Source organism: Aythya ferina, assembly GCF_964211825.1.
Source record: "Aythya ferina genome assembly, chromosome: 8".
Lineage (NCBI taxonomy): Eukaryota > Metazoa > Chordata > Aves > Anseriformes > Anatidae > Aythya > Aythya ferina.
The window spans coordinates 9,797,307-9,816,572 of record NC_140304.1 but is presented as its reverse complement, the minus strand read 5'-3'; the positions used below and the strand labels follow the sequence as shown (position 1 = coordinate 9,816,572).

General features: G+C 39.1%; 1 protein-coding gene across 1 annotated transcript in view; it reads left to right on the top strand.

Moving 5' to 3' along the window:
* The first annotated feature begins 1,193 nt into the window (after positions 1-1,193).
* CDC73 (cell division cycle 73) overlaps positions 1,194-19,266 on the top strand; it is a 104,837-nt gene continuing 86,764 nt past the window's right edge. Inside the window, exons 1-7 of the mRNA XM_084527778.1 lie at positions 1,194-1,394; positions 5,319-5,424; positions 5,846-5,915; positions 6,856-6,918; positions 7,007-7,059; positions 8,754-8,842; positions 11,107-11,323. Coding sequence (XP_084383904.1) covers positions 1,264-1,394; positions 5,319-5,424; positions 5,846-5,915; positions 6,856-6,918; positions 7,007-7,059; positions 8,754-8,842; positions 11,107-11,323 — 729 coding nt within the window. The 5' untranslated portion in view covers positions 1,194-1,263. The remainder of the gene's footprint in view (positions 1,395-5,318; positions 5,425-5,845; positions 5,916-6,855; positions 6,919-7,006; positions 7,060-8,753; positions 8,843-11,106; positions 11,324-19,266) is intronic.

Genomic DNA, 19,266 nt, shown 5'->3' with positions numbered 1-19,266 from the left:
AACCTGTGCCCTGGCAGCGTGCTGTCGCTGTACCAAGCTCTAACAGGTTTTCCCCTTTCAGATAAAGGTTTTCTAGATTCATCGCCTGGGCTAAAGCTGATAAGCACTCAGGTATCTAATACCATGTGGTAAAAATACCGATTTTTAGTGATTTTTAGTGATTTTTTGTGAGAACAGTTCTGCATACTTCCATCTAAAACTTTCAACGAAGGCACGCTGAAGTAAAAAGGCAAAACAATCACAACTTCATGAAACATAATGACTTTGTATGCTGCTAAAGAAAGTATTTGTAGTCTAGTTAAAAGCTGCTTAGGTGATGCCAAGTAGTTTCTGGATGAGAAACAGAAACAGGACTGGAACAAATGGAAGAATTTCAATTTCCATTTCAATTTTTCATGGGTTGCAGCTGCAGTAAATCTAATCTGAGAAGTTACGTTCTGTTTATTCAGAATGCAATTCTGTTTATTCATGGTGCTTTTGCTTCCTCGGTACATGAATGCTATATCCCAGTGTCGGTGTTGCCCGGCGGGGAGCAGTGCGATGGGCTCTGCTGTGCTGCTCATTTCCAGTGCTGTGGCTGAGCAGAAGATATTAAATTGGACAGAGGAGACAGCAAAGGTGTGCTTGTAGGGAAAAACATGGATTTGGACTGACAAAAAGCCTGATGAGGCGTGCTCACAGGGGAGGCTTCGTGCCACAGAGCCCCACGAAGCCCTCCCCTCTGCGCTGCACGGACCCGGCCATGCAGATGATGAGGAGCTGGTGCGTGAGGAAAGTTTTTTGCAGAGACACCAAATATTTCCGGGATCACTTTATTCTCCTGGGGTGCCAACCGCCTGCTCGTGTCAGAACCGAGTGCTGGTTCAGAACCCAACGCCAGAACTAAATCCTGACGGGAATTCAACGCCAGAATTGAATCCTGACAGGAATTAAAGTCTGACGAGTGATTTCAGCGCCGGATAACACCGGGGTCATACCACAGCGATTCCCTTTCCCCTCCCACCCCGCTCTGACGGGCGGGCGGCAGACCCCAGGCGGGGCCCCCTCAGCCCGCTGCGGCCGCCCAGGGGCGGGGCGAGGCGAGGCGAGGCGGGGCGAGGCGGGGCGGGGCGGGGCGGCGGCGCTGCTCAGGCGTTCTCCGCGGGCAGCCCGGGGCCTGGCGGCTGGCGGCGGGGTCCTCTCGCGGCTGGCGGCGGCGACGACGAGGACGGCGGCGGCGGGGCCGGCAGCGGCAGTGGCGGTGGTGGCGGCGGCGGGCAGAAGATGGCGGACGTGCTGAGCGTGCTGCGGCAGTACAACACGCAGAAGAAGGAGATCGTGGTGAAGGGCGACGAGGTGATCTTCGGCGAGTTCTCCTGGCCCAAGAATGTCAAGACCAACTATGTCATCTGGGGGTGAGCCGCCGGCGACGCGGGGTTTCGGGGGGTGGCGGCCGGGCTGAGCCCCGCCGGGCCTCGTTTGCCTCTTAGGGGGGGTTCCCGGGGCCGCCGGGCTCGCCTCGGGTCGCCCCCGGGGGTTGTGGGTGGGCAGGGGGGTGAGGCAGCCCCGCGGAGCCTGTCCTGGGTTTTGGGGAGAAATCCTCCAAAATCGGGGCATGCCAGGGCTCCGGGCGGCTCGGCACCCCCCGCAGCTCGGGCTCCGGGTGGGGAGTGGGCGGTGAGCCCCGGGGAACGGGGGCTTGTTCGGCCCTGCCCTAACAGGCAGCTGGAAATCGCCTTTCTCTTCCTGGAGCGGCTACAGTCGGTTAAGTGCTACTTTATGTTTTTTTAGAAAAGTTTTAGAACGGCGGTTTCTGTACCTGTTGGACTCGGTGGCTTTGCCGTGCGAGGGGCCGCTCTGCTCACCTTTCTCCGGAAAGTGGCAGCTGCAGGCTTGGGATATCTACCCTGAAAGGGCTTCAGTGAATCCTTTCAACCCAAGGGAAACTAACGCTGGTTGTTAAATGCCAGGTAGCGAGCGCTGCAGGTAGTGATCAAAGGGAGTGCCCCGTGCTCGGAAGCTTGCACGACCAGGAAAGCCACAGATTTCTCAAACAAAACCCTTGTAGTTCACGCTACCCAGGGACTGATTTTTGATTTTTCATAATTACGATAAGGACGTTAACAGTGCTGTAGCGTCCTCTAGTTTGAGGAAGAAAGGAACGAAATCTGTCTGCTTATGTTAATTTGTAGGCAGATTTTTTTAAAACTGCTGTAACTTCATGTTCAGTTTAAAGCTAGAAATGTGGTATTTCGTTGTCTATTTAAAGCTTTCAGAAACTTGCTTGGGATTTAGTTGCACTTCCTGGCTGAGAGGGGATACTGGTAGGTAGACCGGAGAGGAAGAAAATATTTGCATAAGGCGATAAGTTTTAAAGCTTTTGATAAGTCTTGATTCTGTTTTGCTGAGTAGCTACATAGACGCTTAAGGTGTTTCCCTTGCTACAAGTTGCTTTTCCCAGGCCGTAATAAGTAATGGTTAACTGGACAGACACGTTTCACCCCCATTCTGTAGGGAGCAGAGAAACCGATATGCTAGCCTGACTCTTCTACTGCTTAGGAAAACTTGATTTAGGTGTGGAAATTATTAACAAAAGGCAAGAAGGTGGCAGCTGGAGAGAAAAACTTTATTGGGTACATTAACACAGCTTTATCTTTATGGCCAAAGGGGGATCGTGGGGGAGCAGAGGATGTGCTGAGCAGTAGCAGTAACCACATCATAGCTGTGCAGTTCCTCATCTCTCGAGATAATGTTACAGACTTCTTATTTTTCAGTAAACTAGTAAATCCTGATTCAGACCCAAAAAGGTGGCTCCTGAACTTCTGGTAGAATGAGGCTGCTGTTGATTCACAGCATCTCTTGTGAGCCATGGTGGCACATTCTGTCTGAAATCCATAAACTGAAGAACCAGTTCCACGAGCCATACCTTTGAGATCACAGTTTGGGAGCTGTTAATTCTTGTAATTGCCAGGACGTACGAGGAACATCTTTAACAACTTCTAAGGTTCAAAATCTCTTACTAGGGTCACTCGAAGGGGTCCAAACTATGTGTGCAGTGAGCAGTTGTTAAGAGCTTAATCTTTCACGAAGCCAATATGATTTCTGTCTTAGGTGTCCACAGCCTGGTTGCTGTAATTGCATCTCTGTCTGCTATCGGTCTGGGGAGAGTAACCCAAGTCGGAATAGCAGCGGTGGCATTCGGTCCCTTCTAGAATTAGTCCCAGCAGACATTTAGCACTGTGGCTCCTTGAGCAGCAAAGCTGGCAGAAGTCAGCAGCGCTGCCTTCTCTCCGTGCTGGCGTGAGTGGCTGCCAAACAGTGAATTGGTCTGAGGAAAGGAGCCAGGGTAAGGGTAACCTGGAAACAAAACCCAGAAGGTCGTTCTGATGCAGGTTTGTTCCCAGATACAGTCCACAGAGCACAACTCAGAGTACTTCTGAAGGCAGGATGGACTAAGATGAGGTGTTTTGTTTGTTTTGACGTAAGGGTTGGTCCGCGGCCCCAGAAGAGTGATTATAGAATCGGTTTCAAAACCCAAGGAAGAAATCAATCTACCAGCACCTCATTTGCCTTGTTTACCCATCAGAGGGACTTGTTTGGACAGTTGAGAAGTTTTTAAACAGAGAGCAGCTGGTCGTGGGTATTGTGCTTTGTGTGAGACTCCGCGTGTCCAGTCTTGTATTTTTGAGGATTAGTGCTTGCTTTTGTGAATGAGACCCAGGCACTTAGAACCTCTATAAAAATCCATGCTTCAAACACAAAAAAGGAAGTAGAGCAGTTAAAAAATGAATAAACTCGTGTCGCCCTTGGAGTGTGAATGGATGAACTGGAAATAAATTTCCGGTGCTAAAACCAAGCAGGTGAGGCTTTCTCTTTTGCATTATGTGAACATTTTCTTCAGTTTCTAAGCTGGAGTTTAACAAGAATTAAAAGTTGCATCACTTTAAGTGCTGGACTTTTCAGACTTTTCAAGGCCTGGATCGTAAGATTGTTTTTCTGAAATAACTGATGTAATTAGTAATATGGGAAAAGAAGATTAATTTCTTTTTGCTGCTTCACACAATTAACAAACATTGGAAGTAAGCTGCATTCAGCTTAGCTTGCTTTTACCTCTTTATTTTGAGCAGGTCCTCTGGCAAGCCTGAAAGGATCACGAACTGCTGTTGAAATGCCAGTTTAGGCTTAGGTTTTCTCCTTGCTGTACAATTGCTCTCCCATCTGACCCTCTCCCGTTAACATGCAGTATCTTGCATTGTCCTTGTGATAAAGCATCCTCTTGCAATGATAATGAGCATGGGGATTTCTTGCGTGTGTGGCTTAGGTGAAGTACCAGCTGTGCTCTGCTGAGCTTTGTCCATGCCTGGGGCTTTGTAATACTGTATTTCCAAATTAATAGATAACTGTTCAGTGTTTGTTTTCTAAATTACACCATTCATTGCTAAATAGTGTAAAGAAACTTGAGTAGATGAGCAGCTGGACTTTCTAATATAATCATTGGATGTGACGCACTTCAAAGAAATAATGACTTACCCTGAGAAGAGAGAATCTACAGTGTTGATTGTAAAATGAAGTGACAACTGCGGCACGTGACACAGGCTTCACTTCAGAGCCAAGTCTATGTGGAGGAAGCTTTTGTTTCTACCAGTACTCTGAACAAGTTCAGATGCTACCTGATCAAAGATAGCAGGGAAACAATAAAATAGCCAAATAATTCCTTGCAGAGGAGTCCAGTTTTGTTACAGTTGTTCAGCCAACTTTGTTTCTTAGCGGTTGAAAGATACAAAGTCTCTTTCCTTCCCTCCTCCTTGCAACAAAACATAACCCTTCCTTCCCCCATGTAAATACGCAGACTGAGTTCTTGGAAGGAAGGAAGAGTGATAGAAAAATCCTTTATTTTACCAATTCCTGAAGTATTTTGAATCATTTTTCTCCCTGTGAGATAAGGTGTGCTTGTTTTTCTCAGACATCACTATGAAGGTAATGTTTTAAGCCTTCCTGTTAGTGATGAGTTCGGAAGGGGTTATTGGGTGCTTTTGATCAACATAATTTTTGTTTTGTGTAGAAAAGAAATTCCAAGAAAGCAGCAGTGGCACTATATCCACACTACAGAGACAACAGACTTTCACTTCTGGTACATTTAATAGGTGATTGTGTAGCTCTTCCAGGTTAAAGAAAGTTATGCTTGAGGAGTGGTTTTTATTTCTTCTGCCTTACCCCAGAGAGGTTGGCACTTCTGTGGTGAGTGTTTCGATGCTGGTGGTGAGCCGTGTGTAAAACCACTGTGCTTGGAGGGAAAACTCTTTGTTAAACATTAAAAACTGTGTTTCATGATTTTACAGGACCGGGAAGGAGGGTCAGCCCAGGGAATACTACACTTTGGATTCTATCTTGTTCCTGCTCAATAATGTGCACCTTTCGCATCCTGTTTATGTCCGTCGTGCTGCAGTAAGTAGACCATACAGAACTTCATTTTGTCTGGTTTGAGCTGAGTAATGTTTGCACAGTTATTGCCAGAGAATGATGGTAGCATTCTAGTGTCTGAATTTGTCTGGGGAAAGGGAAAAAGGTATGCAATGAAGTGTGTGTGTTTAAAAAATACTCTACTACTTATTTGCAAGCCTGAAGTGAAGGAGGAAAAAAGTCTGTCCTCCCTTTGTTTTATAGCAGATGACGTGTTTCATTTTGTGCAGTTAAACATCCTCCAGAAAGTAGTTGCATTTTTAAGCTTGATAGTTGTGCTTGCTTGTGACACGGGACATGTTTTCTTTTCTTTGTGTGGATGAGTGGTCAATGAAAGTGGAAAAATCTTCATCAAGAGTCTTTCTGAGGGAATAACAGTTTAATGTCAAGTCTGCTGTCTTTTCAGACTGAAAACATTCCTGTGGTAAGAAGACCTGATAGGAAAGACTTACTTGCATACCTAAATGGGGAGACATGTGAGTGATGTTTTCTGTTAAAGACACAGTACTCTCTTGCTTTGCATTTATGGGATAAATGAGGGGGCAACACATAAGGGTCAATCTGTAGCTTAACTGACTACGTTCAGACCTCTCAAACTAATTCTTCTTTCAAGTATTTTATTCTGAACTTAACTATTTTTAAGACGCTTAGGAGCTGCATTCCTACACACGTTTAGAAGTGAGCTACTTGATGATTAACATCCTTGGTTAATGGTTATCTGTTAGAATGCTCCGTGTTTGTTTCTTCCTTCTCTCTAGATTGTGGGAAACTTTGATTTTGATGCAATGAGTGTGTGGGATAAAATCTGCAGTATACTAAAATGTATCAAATCACTGCTTTTTCGGTCTGGCAGATTTTCCTGGTATTCTACTGTGCTAAAATTTCTGTTACCAACAGTCAGAGAAAAGAGGTTTCTCTGTGACCAGAGAAAGATAAATATGGCCTACTTTATCTTGCTCTGTCTTGCATGTGGTCTCTCTACGTTGGAATATGAGATGATTTCTGTAATATGAGCAGTAAGCCTTTTTTAGAGGGACCCTCAGGTTGTCTTTCTTCCAAAAAGCAGATGAACAAGTAGATCTTGATTCCAGGTTATAAAGTAATTTTTGTGACTGGTTTCTCCTGTGTAGTATATACAGATCATAGAATTGCTGACTAATGTAGGAAGGGACCACAGAGTCATCTGGTTCAGTCCCCATTTTGAAGAGTCAAATGGCCCCAGGCAATCTGATTTAACTTGGTATCAAGTTCTGAATATCTCTGCTGCCAGTGTATGACAACCTTTGATAAGGACATTATTTTCTTAATATCTAATTAGAATTTACACTGTTGCCTTTTAGCTGTTGTTCTTCATCCTTTTATACTGAAATACTTATCAAACCTTTTGTAATTACATGAAATATTGTTTGATTACAGCAACCTCGTCAAGTATAGACAGAAGTGCTCCACTTGAAATTGGCCTTCAACGATCCACTCAAGGTATAGTTCAACTAAAAAGTAGCCTCAAAGTTTGTTTTATGAAAGTATTCTGCAATGCTCCATTTTTAATGTCCTCTTTTTCTTGTAGTTAAAAGAGCAGCAGATGAAATACTAGCAGAAGCAAAGAAACCAAGAATAGAGGTAATGACAGTAACTGTCATTGATATAAATTTGGTGTGTGTGTGTGTAAATTATAGTTTTTATCTTGTTTTATATCAGTTCAGTCGCCCTCTGGGTGCACACGCTACTTCTGTTAGTGTGTACGTGAACCAGGAGGAGATAGAACTAAGGAATTCTAGCCTCTGGTTTAAACTTGGAATTTGAGTTGCTGGCTGTACATTGGAGTGTGAAAGGGTAAAGCTTGACCACGGATCTATAAATATCTGTTGCATTATGATCTGTCTGCTGGGAGCTATGTGATTAGAATCAAAGTGCTATGTAACGAATAATTACCGTGATGTGCCATTTGTGAGCTGACATAACTTAAAACAAATGAGTACATATCAATAAGATGGGCATTTATCTGCTATTTTAGTCTCTTTATAGCAGTATACAAAACTGTTGTCCCTGTGATTTAGTATTTTCTGAGGCTATGTGTTGGATAATTAAACAGTGTATTTTCAGAATTATCTCTCGCATAAAATTGACGTGTCTAGTTCTAACACATATTGTATTATGTAATTCTGCCTGGTTTTAAAAACGAGTTTTTTTTGTTTTTGTTTTTTTCCTCAATTACTTTTTAACTGTGTTCATCCATTTTTTTTTTTCTTCTGAGTTGTTAAAAATCTGTCTGTACATATTTTCGGAGCTCTGAGGCTCTTGATTTCTTCTTAGAAGAAGATTATTGTAAATACATACGTTCCATTATTCCAGAATTGCATTTTAACAGTGCTTGTGCTTATCTTTATCAGCATGAGATTAGTGAGAACTTTGGGCATTCTTAATGGCTCACAAGCACGATTGCTCTGACATGACGTATCGGTGATCTGTAGAGTTACATTCTACATTTCCCTATGTGGTTGTGATGCCATTATGTTGAAGATGTACAGTTGGAAAACATCATGATTTGGAGAATCAAGAATTCTGCATACGAACCTGATCAGTTTATGGCCATCTTTTTGTTTGTTTCTTTGCTGCTCAGTCTGTGAAGTCTGTTTTAAGCTATTCAGAAACTGTTTCAGTGTAGAGATTCCAGGTCTCTCCTGATACACGGGCATGACTGTTTTTGCCATGCTTCAGCCTTTTAGCAGTAGGACAGGCTTGACGATGATTTAGATTTTGTGGGGAAATAAGACTGATAAGACATAAATGGTATCAGCTTTAAGAAGCTGAAAAAATGGCATAAAGTTGCTTTCTCACCTTACATGTCTGTCTCCATCCTCGCTTGAGTAACTGGAAGTTGCTTTACTGGTCTTTACTCTTGACTTCTCTATATATTAAGAATGCCATTTTTGAAAGTTCTACATCAAAATGTCACAGTTCTGGGCAGTTTTCCGTAAAAACATCATTGAGCTTGTCAAAAATGTATGTATACATATTGTCCTACTTATTGTTTGTCACCTTCAAATTCTCTTACTGCTTTTCTATTATTTTGCATTCTTGTCTCAGCAAGGCACTTCATAAGGGAATGGTAGTCTCCTTTTCATTTTTCTAATTGTGATTCTTAAAAAATTTCCAGTAGCTGTACAATTAATACTAGTGCACAGTTCAAAAATGCTTGGAAATAAAGATAGTCCTTGCTAATCTTAAAGTGAATTCTATATAGCTTTAATTCTAGCTGTATTTCTTTCATTAAAGAGAATACACAAAAATTTAAGCACTGCTGTTACTCCTAGGATGAAGAGTGTGTGCGCCTTGACAAGGAGCGGTTGGCGGCTCGGTTGGAAGGACATAAAGAAGGTATCGTGCAAACAGAGCAGATCAGGTAGGAATACTTCAATTTCATATGGATAATGCTTAATTAAAAGACTAATAACAATTAGGCATGTGGTCTTACTTCTGTCCACTAGCTCTCATTGGAAGTATTTTGCCTCACCTCTATCCCCCCTTCCCTTAGGTGCTATCATCAATTATACTTGAGGGGATAGAACCTCATGCCTGGTCAGAATCCTGTTCTTGAGTGGAAGTTCAGATGGTGTGGCATGAGATATCTTGATTTTTTTTTTTTTTTTTTTTTTTTTTTTAATTCACAAGTGTAAGAACAGTTGCCTCACGTTGCCCTCCAACCCCCACCACTTACGCTTTCTTCTGCCATGGTGTTTATCTAAGCAGTCAAAGATAATGAGCAGAATTTCAAAGGAAAGCTGATGATCTCTATTTCAAAGAAAGAAAACCTTGTACTGAGGAGTATCTTGTGCACAAAAGGAGGAGAATAATCTAAGAATACATTTAAGGTTAGCAGGACCTCAGTTTGACTCCCTGCAGAGGTGAGCTTGTTTCCTCCAAGGAGGCAGTAGACTACCAGAGGATAATGTCCTGTCATTGCCATAAGTAGTAATCAGTATTCAAGTGTTCGAAAACTTGACCGTACCCTTTATTTTTCTGTTGAATCTATCCAGAATTTTGCAGAGAATGACACCTGTTTTTGTGTCTTACACGATATTGTGTCTTCCCTAAGCCAGGCAGAGAGGAAATGAAATTATTGCAAGACCTTGTTGATGCTAAGGATCTTGTGCTTAGTAGATACTTAGTAGGATACCAAACTCTAGTAACTCATTTTCAAATACCTGAGTTCTGAAACCATAATGTAAAGGTAGTTGCTTTATTTCTTGCGTGTGTCAGCTCTCAGAATGCAAAATGGGAATCATGCTTCCTGCTAGGAAGGTGTATGAGTATGCAGTAACACTTTCATCTGCATTGGATTTTGCAAATAAATAGTTTCACTTGATAGAGCAACTGCATTCTTGAAAAATTTATTTCCTGAGCATAAGCAATGTTGTGAATGCTTGTTTGTTCCTTAACAGGATTAAATTTATCAGTTAGCCTTTCAACAATTAATATAGCCAAGTGAGGTATAATTGCACCTAAGCACATAAAAATATCTTCTTTCCATCTGTCTTGTTTAGGTGTACATAAAAGGAAACTGTTTAAAAAAAAGAACAACAACAAAAAAACACACACCATTTGATTGTCATACCTGACTAAAAGTCAGGAAGTTTAAGAAACAAAGTGTTAACTGTGCACATTGTTTTGTGTAAACCGATGATTTGGATGTTAGTTGCAGTGTGTTACAAGCAAAGGTTTTGGAGTATGAGACAGTATTGTAGTAAAGATGACCAATGTTATTTGTAACTACCTAGTAAAAATCTGTAAATACAGAATACAATTGAATGCAAAAGATTGTCCCTTTAAAAGTACAAGTAACATTCATAAGCAGTGAATTTTGTGTTTGTCACTCTTCTTGCTCATTTAAGAGCAACAAATAAGTTCCTTGTTCAGTAGCTTAGGTGTAAAAGGAGATTGCTTCACAGTGTAATTTTTCAATGTGTTCTCAAAAAAACATGTAAAATAGAATTGGTTACGTGCAGTTGGGATTGTGCAATTCGGTCCTTTTTATTCTTCAGTTTACCTGGAAAACAATAGTGCTCAGTGTTTGGCAACTAAATCCTGCTGTGTTTACAATTAAAAGCAAACAGATAAAAATGTTGCACTCTTGGACTGAGCTGAGCTACTTCAAATACAGTTTAACGTGGACAAAGTTACTACCATCTGTTGTTTGTTTGGCCTACATGATATGAAAAGGTAACACTGATCTTCCAAGTTCCCAAGTCCGCCTAACAGAGCCTCAACCAGAAGTTAGTTTAATGCTTTGGAAGCCTGAGACTGGCTGACACAAAATTGTAATTCACTATAAATTACTAGGAGGTGAAAGTCAGATGATACTGTGAATGGAAGTGTTAGTCCTGATGCTTTACACGTGCAGTCTTTATTTCTGCTTGTTATAGTTGGGATTTTTTTTTTTTTTTTGACTTTTTTTGTGCTAATACCTGTATGGAGTCTTTTGTCAGAAAAATGCTGTTTTGGGCATTAAAATCAATGCTAAGCTCATATAATCTTTATGTATATGTAAGGTGACTTTTTATGGCATAAATGTAAATTTAAGCAGGAGGAAACTACTCATTCAGAAATCCTCTCAGAAGAATTGTTTGTGCTGTTATTCAGTCTCTTCTGCTATTTTTGCTCATTTAGGTCCTTGTCTGAAGCCATGTCAGTGGAAAAAATTGCTGCTATCAAAGCAAAAATCATGGCAAAGAAAAGATCCACTATCAAAACTGATCTGGATGATGACATAACTGCTCTTAAACAGAGAAGTTTTGTTGATGCTGAAGTGGATGTAACCAGAGATATTGTCAGCAGGGAGAGAGTATGGAGGACAAGAACTACAATCTTACAAAGCACAGGCAAGGTAATGCTGCAGATACCAAGCTATTTCTATGATCCAAATGGCAAACTGCATTTTTTCTTTATTGTATCTCTAGCTTGTTCACTGTAGACTTCAGATGACTGAGAGAGGATTATGCTTAGTGTTCTAGGTAAAGGTATGCTGGAGAGCTCCTGGCACAGTGACAGAGTTCATTCTTTCCTCATTACCGTAAGCTTAAAATAGATCTCAAAATACTTGCTTCAGCCATTTAAAAGATACCAAGTAGTCACTTAATTCCTCTTAAACAAAGCTGGTTTGAGCCTTACAATTGGGAAGGCTGTAGGAAGTACCTGTAGGTGTAAAACAGACAGAAGTGGGGTGTAACTGATACAAGTAGCAACATACCTACATGGAAAGAAAGTCCAAAGGCTGCTAAACTGTAGAAAACAGTGGAAAAGTAATGAGAGAAAATAATAAAACGAACAAAACCAGAAAGAGTTGACGTGACGAGGCTTTTCTGTGTCTTTTTGTTCCTTCATGCTCCTTTAATTGATGTCTTTATCTGTACTTGGTTACGTGCCATCCAGAGCATGGTTGCAAGCACAGCTGATAGCCTGATTGTCCAAAGAGAGCAAGCTTTCTTTATAGCAGACAATTGAGGCTAAATTTCTCAAGGAAGCAGTAAGTCAATTCCTAACAGATTGCGGAGGTCTGTTTTCCTGAGGTGGTTGCCAGATTGTATCCTTTGCCTTTTCTACTTCTCTAAGTACTGTCACAGGAAAACAATGTCTTGACATTAAGCAAAGTTGTTCCATGTTTTAGCTTGTCTTATTTTTAACAGTATTTTACGTGATGGTCATTTTTGCAACATAGTCTCATGACCTCAGTGGAATAAACACTTTGGAATTATGGGGTAACTAATAGGAATATGGCACATACCTGCGTGTTATGTGCAGAGTGAATGTTGCTGCTTTAAGTCTGAGATTTTTAGCAATCTTACCACTGAACAGTTATAAATAAATGTTAGTGATAAATTAAAAAAATAACAACAACAAAACAAACAAAACCAAAAACAATCCAAAACAAACAAAAAACACTTCAATCATCCAAGATGTATGTATTGAAGGAATCTGGGTAACTTTTCCTCCTGTAGTGAATCCGTCATGGCATTCATATCTTCACATGCCTTGCAGGGGAGTCTTGCAAAGATGATGAGTAAAGAGTTTTTTTTTTTTTTTTTTAATCCTAGTATCCCTGTAATAACAGTAAGACGAGGTAGCAATCTTAGACAAAACCTAGCACAGGAAGAAGGACAAAAAGATTAAGTTTGTTCAGGGACTCTGGTAAGTAGTTCCTTTGGCTAGTCTGAGGAATAATTAGTGAGTCCTTTTTTCTGTTTGCACAGAATTTTGCGAGTGTTCTCCCAATACATACAGAACAGAATACAAACAGAAATCATCAGAGGTTTATATTTTTGAGCAAGAAACTGAGAGTAAATGGGTGGGGAAACATCACTCTGTTACACAGGGCTAAGGTTATATCCCAGAACCTCACAAAGCATTTTGATTTCTGAAAGAGCCTTTGCAAAGATAGTCTCAAGTTGTTAGGAAACTCAGGTATGTTCTTTACAGCAAATCATTCCTTATCTACTTTCCAGTTCATACAAAGAATTTTGATCCAGGTAGCACAGTACCCCCTGCAACTGCTTTTTTGGCTTTTCTGTATGATACTTGGCTTGCTAATGTGCCTATTAATTCTTTTTATTGTAATTTTTCAATATCTGCTTGATACAGATTTATCTATAGTCTCTTGAATCCTCTTAAATGTATTTAAAAATGAAGCTGCCTTCAACAGTAGTTTACCATGTAGGATCTTTTTCATATTTGAATTTCTTTAGAACTCCAGGGGTAATGGTACCAAATTATGAGAACCCTAAAATGTCAGTTTCCTTGTTTCTTTATAAAAAATGATTCAGCCTGAGACAGATCCTCAAGCTGTCTCCATCACAGAGGAAAAGCTCCTGCATGTAAACTTTCCCAATGTTCTCTGTAGTAAACATTGATGTAGAAAAGGCTTAAGATTTAAGAGGAAAACACTAGGAATATCAGGCTACAAAACAAAATATACCATCCTTAACATGTTTTGGGAATTTTTTTCAGTTCTTGATGTCTCTGGAAAAGTACAGATTCCTTCAGCAAGATGCTCCTCAGTGTTCTATGTACAGCTCTAAAAGTTTTCATGATGCTTGTGTTCTGCCCTTTCAGATGTTATCTTTAACTATCTTTCAATAGTGACTTCGTAGTTACGTCACTCCCTTAGCTGAAATTAGCAGTGAATTTTTTATGGCAAAAGGTGTAAGGTTTTCTTTCACTTCACGAGAATGTTGGATTTGAGTACATTGATACCCCTGTTACAGTGTTCTTCAGAAGCTACATTTCGAAGTAGGTTCTGCAGACTAAATAAAGAGCTGTTTTTCCTTTTGTGAATTCTTTGGCCAGATGCTCCAAGAAATAATTGCTTATGATAGCTAAAGGATTAATCTCAGCATGGCTTCCCTTCTTGACCCTCATCCTACCTATAAAATAACTGTTATCTCATAATTGCTTTCTTTGGGATTATTGGAGTTCTGTTACTGTCCAGTGTATATTGGCAGGAGAGCCCTAGTGCTTTTGTACAAGTTGCCATTCATTAACTATCATTCAGTGGTTGTCATTCGTGCTTTGGCTCCAAGCTTGCTATAATGCACAGCCCGTATCCGTATGATCCCTTCCATTACCCCTATGTTGTACTCAGCTATTGCATTGATCCTTGGCTATCGTTATACTGATTTTGTGAGGTTGCTGTTGGTTTTTAAAAGCAGACACTTCACTTCACTTATCTTTTTTGTTTTTAAGACTTCCAGAATTTGCAGTTGTCTGCTTGCGTTATCTTTAAATTTTGCTTAGAACTTCTTGTTGAAGTATTATTTTTACTTAGTTTTCTATCTGATTATTATGCACTCCTACCCTTTTTGGGAAATCTAGTGTTTGATTTAATCCCAGGTGGATGAGTCATCCTGTGCTGTCTCTTGCACATCTGTTGGCCTTCCCAGTCTGCGCTGTAGTCTCTTAGAGTTCATGCATAATGTGACATTTTCATGTAATTGCTTTTCAGAGCCAAAGTGCATTTGTTTAGTATGGGGTTTTTCTTGCCATTATAGTAGTTTAATTTTAGAACTATTTGGGTGGCTATATAGTTCAGAGGCAATTTAATTTCAGGTTTGAATAAACGTATGCAACGTTGCTGTCTTGGTGAGCTGACAGTCTAACCAACTGAAAACTCAACTTCTGAGTTCCCTTACCATTTCTTTAACAGCCACAATTGTTGGGGGCTTTGAGAATCCTTTGAGAATCTCATCTCTTTTGTCTGTCTTCACTCCTCACGCAGTCCAGTTCTAATTGCTGACCTTCACAAACAAGCACAAAAATCAGGGTAAAGGAATTACTGCCTTAACACCAGAGATGTGCTGGGGGAAAGAAGCAGTACAGGCAAAGGGAGAGGAGTTCTAGAAATGAAGTCAAAATTACTTCATCTGTGGATTGATATTTGGACCAGGTGTTAGTGCTGTAAGTGTCCTGCTGTTTCTTTTGCTGGCCTTTTTTGTATAAAGCACATATAATAATTTAGGATGTTTACTTACACCATGTTAGAGGGGTATGAATTGAGTTTTTGATAACATAGTCATACTATTGACTATGAAACCTGTTTCTGGAGGGCAGGTTGAGCTTGTCAGATTTTATCTACATTAAATCGGTTTGAGCTGAAACTGTAAATCTTAAGGGAAAATACTAGCAAAATACTGCTTTTGTAACTTATTTAGTGAGAGACCCTTTGTTTATTGAACTGGACATCTTTTCTGGCAGCTAGGATTTGAACCCATACATAGAATATTTAACACCATAAGTATTTGGAGTTACAAGTTTTGAATTACTGCTTTATATCTGTTTCACAAAATAAACCATTGAACATCTAGAAAAATCTTCGTGTTTAAACAGAAATTGATTCCTCCCTTTCATGTTCTTCCTTTGTCTTTCCTTCCTGAATAATTCTTTGATTTCTGTAATCTCTAGTAGCAGGCTTCAGCAACCTTTTTTTTTTTTTTTTTTTTTTTTTAAGCAAAAAACACCTCATTCCATTTCTACTGTAAATGGAAATGTGTTCATAGCACTTGAATTCTTCCTGTAGGAATGCGAAAGTAGTCTAAGCAGGATTTTCAGCAATCACAAATATATTGGAAAGGAGTAATTATCTTAGTGATTGATGTACTTGAGTTTTTTTAGGCTCCCAGTATGTTCAGAAATATTCTATAAATAACCAGCATAGTAATGGAGCAGGCTGGGTTGAACCTGTGCTCCTTGTGTGTAGAGAAATCTTAAAACTGGAATCTTGACAATACACTAGCAGTGGCCTTGTGAATTTATAATTCTCTGAAGTGAATGGCTGTTCTTACGGGAATAATGTGCTCTGAGCATTTCTGTTTTTCTTCTTCCTTCCCAAATCTTTGATCCATTTCTTTTTACGGATGTTACAGATTACTGCTAAAACTTTAAATTTGGGGTAGCAGTCTTGAGTTGTATTTTCTTGAAAGTATGAACGTATCAGAATTACCTTTCCTTGAGCAAACTAACCCTATGCACAGAAGGAACAATATAATCAGTCCAATTGAACATACGGAAGGCAACTTGGTATAGGATCTGGATTATTTGAAACTGTTCCTCTAGTTTAGTTTCATAATAATTGGTTCATAAAACTGTGGGGTTTGTTAATATAAGATTCTCTTTACATGCATGTTAATTACTACGTCCGGGTTGCAATGTTGAAGCAAAGGCCTCACTTTTTACTTCCTGTTACTTCCCTTATGCAGACTGGCCAATTTGATCTTCTTACAGTCTGGGTAGATAGTCCTCTCCCTGATTAATATTTACTGTATGAGAAAGATAAAAGTAAATGTTCTGAATTTTGACTTTTTAAACATATTATTTTTTTTTTCCTAATGAAGTAGGAAGTAAGACCAAATAAAACATTTGTATTCTGTCTTAATCCTAGCATTTTTATATACGTCCTCGTTTTTAAATTAAAGATTTTCAATAATAGGGTTGACCCCTTTGACAGTAAGTAGAATATTTGAAGTAAATGCTGTTGAGATTATTTTTTAGTTACTGTTTTTGTAATTTTTTTTTTTTTTTTTTTTTTTTTTACTTTTTGATCATTTATAGCAATGAAGTTCTCTGCAAGGGGATTACAAACTACACTTACGGCAATTTCAGTAAAAGCTTTTACTGAACCTTCTTTTAATTGACAAACGCTTAAATTAAAGTAACTTTATAGCAAGACTAATATGGTACTTTAAGTTATTTTTGACAGCTAAAAGGTCTGAGTAAAATTTTGGAAATTGTAATTCTTTGTAAAAGCAATTTTGTTTTTGAGCTCTAGGTGGCAGAATTGTTCTGTGTTCCTGAAATTCACAATAGTGGTGAATTTAATTGTGAAGTTGAAAAGATGAAGGTGTCCCAGGTTAATAGCAATTAGTGCTTTCAAATGGAACGAGTGTATGGTTTTAGAAGGCCTGTGCACAAGTGACACGGTATAGATTTCAATTCCCAAACTCTACTTCAATGTATATTAGCTTACTCAGTAAAACTGGGAAGACAGTTGTATTGCTGCTAGACACTCGATGTGGTTTGAGTACAGCTCTTGAAGGAAGAATGGACCAGACCGTGAAAGTTGTTTTCATAGTGAGCAATATTGAATCTCTCTTTGGGACTAGGTACCTCAAATTTGTCAGAAAACCGCTGGGGTAACAGAGCTGTGTTACCTGAAGCAAATTTAGGTTAGCTGTAAAGTAACATCACACTTGTGCGCTTCTTCAATGACTTAAAAATAAAATAATAAACAAAAAATACCCACCTGCATTTCTATATGGTGCATATATATATAAGAAGAAGTAACTTCAGGTTACGTACAAAGTATTTTTTTTTTTTTTTTTTTTAAAGCAGATTTTATGCTGTGTTCTATTTTCAGGACGTTAGTGTTGCTCTTTCATACTTCTGAGTTAGTGTTTATTCTATTTTAAATTAGATGCTTTATATGTCTTTCACATAAAATACTCTTACTATAAAAATCTAGTGGGGGGAAAAAATAGAACAAGTGAGGAATGAAACTTGTCACTGGAAACAGTCCACAAATAGGGCTAATAACTATGTTTTATTTCAGTGCAGTAGACTGTAGTAGTACTTAAACTTTTTGACTGGTGGAATATTATTTGTTTCCCAGAGCAGATTTTGTGATAAGGGGTGTCTGACTTTAATTTTAATTTTCCATGTCAGTTAGTGACAAATCAAGTTTTAATAATGCTTTTTTATATATGCCCTCGTTGGACAGTTTAAAGAAATTTGTCATATACTCTGCTCCAGTTTGTTAGCTATATCAACTGTGATAATTTCTTACATTGGTACTGTCCTGAAAGCATAACAAAAATGATCTATTTATACTTAGGTGGTTCTTTTACAACTTGTTTGTTCTGTTTATACCTTCTGTATGAAACATACTGTTGTATGGGTTACTGCATTATGGTCATTGCAGGACAAAAGTGTATGGAAAATAGTTTGAGAAGTACCATAAGCCCTCTGCAAGCACGCCTGTCAGTGCAGTTGAGCATCTTGTCCTTTTTAGTCAATGGAAACAAAGGAATGAAAATAGGAGAGGGACATGTACACCTGGTTCAGAAAGGAGGCATTATTTCATGACAATTCCATCATCTGTGGTCGTATTTCCATCTGTGGTCTTTATGAAGAGTTCCTGCATTAGGAGAATAAAGGTGTTGGGTCAGAAACAATGGGAACTTTTTATGGTCTGAATAAGCACAGTGCAGAAAATACCAGTACTTCGTGTAGCTGTTCTACCTGTGTTTGCATGCATGCAGCTGTCTCTGAATATCAATCTTGTATGTATTCAACCTTTGATTCTGAGGGCAGTGTAGCATACAACACACAATACAATGCTCTAAGACTATCTTCAATTCAGAATAACAAGGAGGAGAGAATCAGCTTCAGTGGTTGTGAACAGTTTCTGTGAAAGATGCTTAGAGTTTAAGACATAGGAGTGTGCCTTAAATGACACTGGATTTAGGTGTGTGATTTAAATTTACATGTGTAAAACTTTCTTTTAATTTTACAGTTAATCGGTTTATGTGCCACACAAACTGTTTAAATTCTCCTGTACTTTTTAAGAACACCTGAATACAGTTGGCACATTCATGCCATGCAGCACATAAGAATTACTAAAAATCTGTGGTGAGAATATGCATCGTGCCTTGGTTTGTCATTGTCTGCAAAGGACTTAGCAGCATGTCTGAGCGTATCAAGCAAACGTGTAAAGAAGCGTGGAAGGGGCTTCCTGATTCTTCCTTCTCTGTCTGCTGTAAATTTGGATGATATTTATAGTATTCTACAGCTCTTGATCATCCTGGGATTCAGGTCCAACAGGAAATCCTTATCTCAAATAAGAATTTGAGTTTATAGGGTTGTTTCTAGGATCTTCTTTCTTTGCTTTGAAATGCCAGTATGTAAAATCTGATACAAACCGATTACAGCTGATTTATGGGGATGTTTTGAAGCCATGTTCTCTAAGTGTTTCTAGTTCTGTATGTCAGATTTCTGTAAGAGATATTTTTTTATGAGATGAAATCTGTTCTTTCTTGATGATTGGTATTAGAAACTATTATTTTTAAAATACTTTCTAAAAATCATTAGTATTATTTTTTTAAAAAGTATTATTTTTTTAAAGTATTATTTTTTGCTAATCTGATAAATAGCAGTTAAAGCTGTTCTTGTGACTAGAGTTCTTTGTCAATGAGCTTTAGGGTGAAGGATAGTTACAGAAATTAAATACAGGTTACAGGATAAATGTTGCAGGCTTTTATTTTTTTAAAGAACAAACTGTATTAT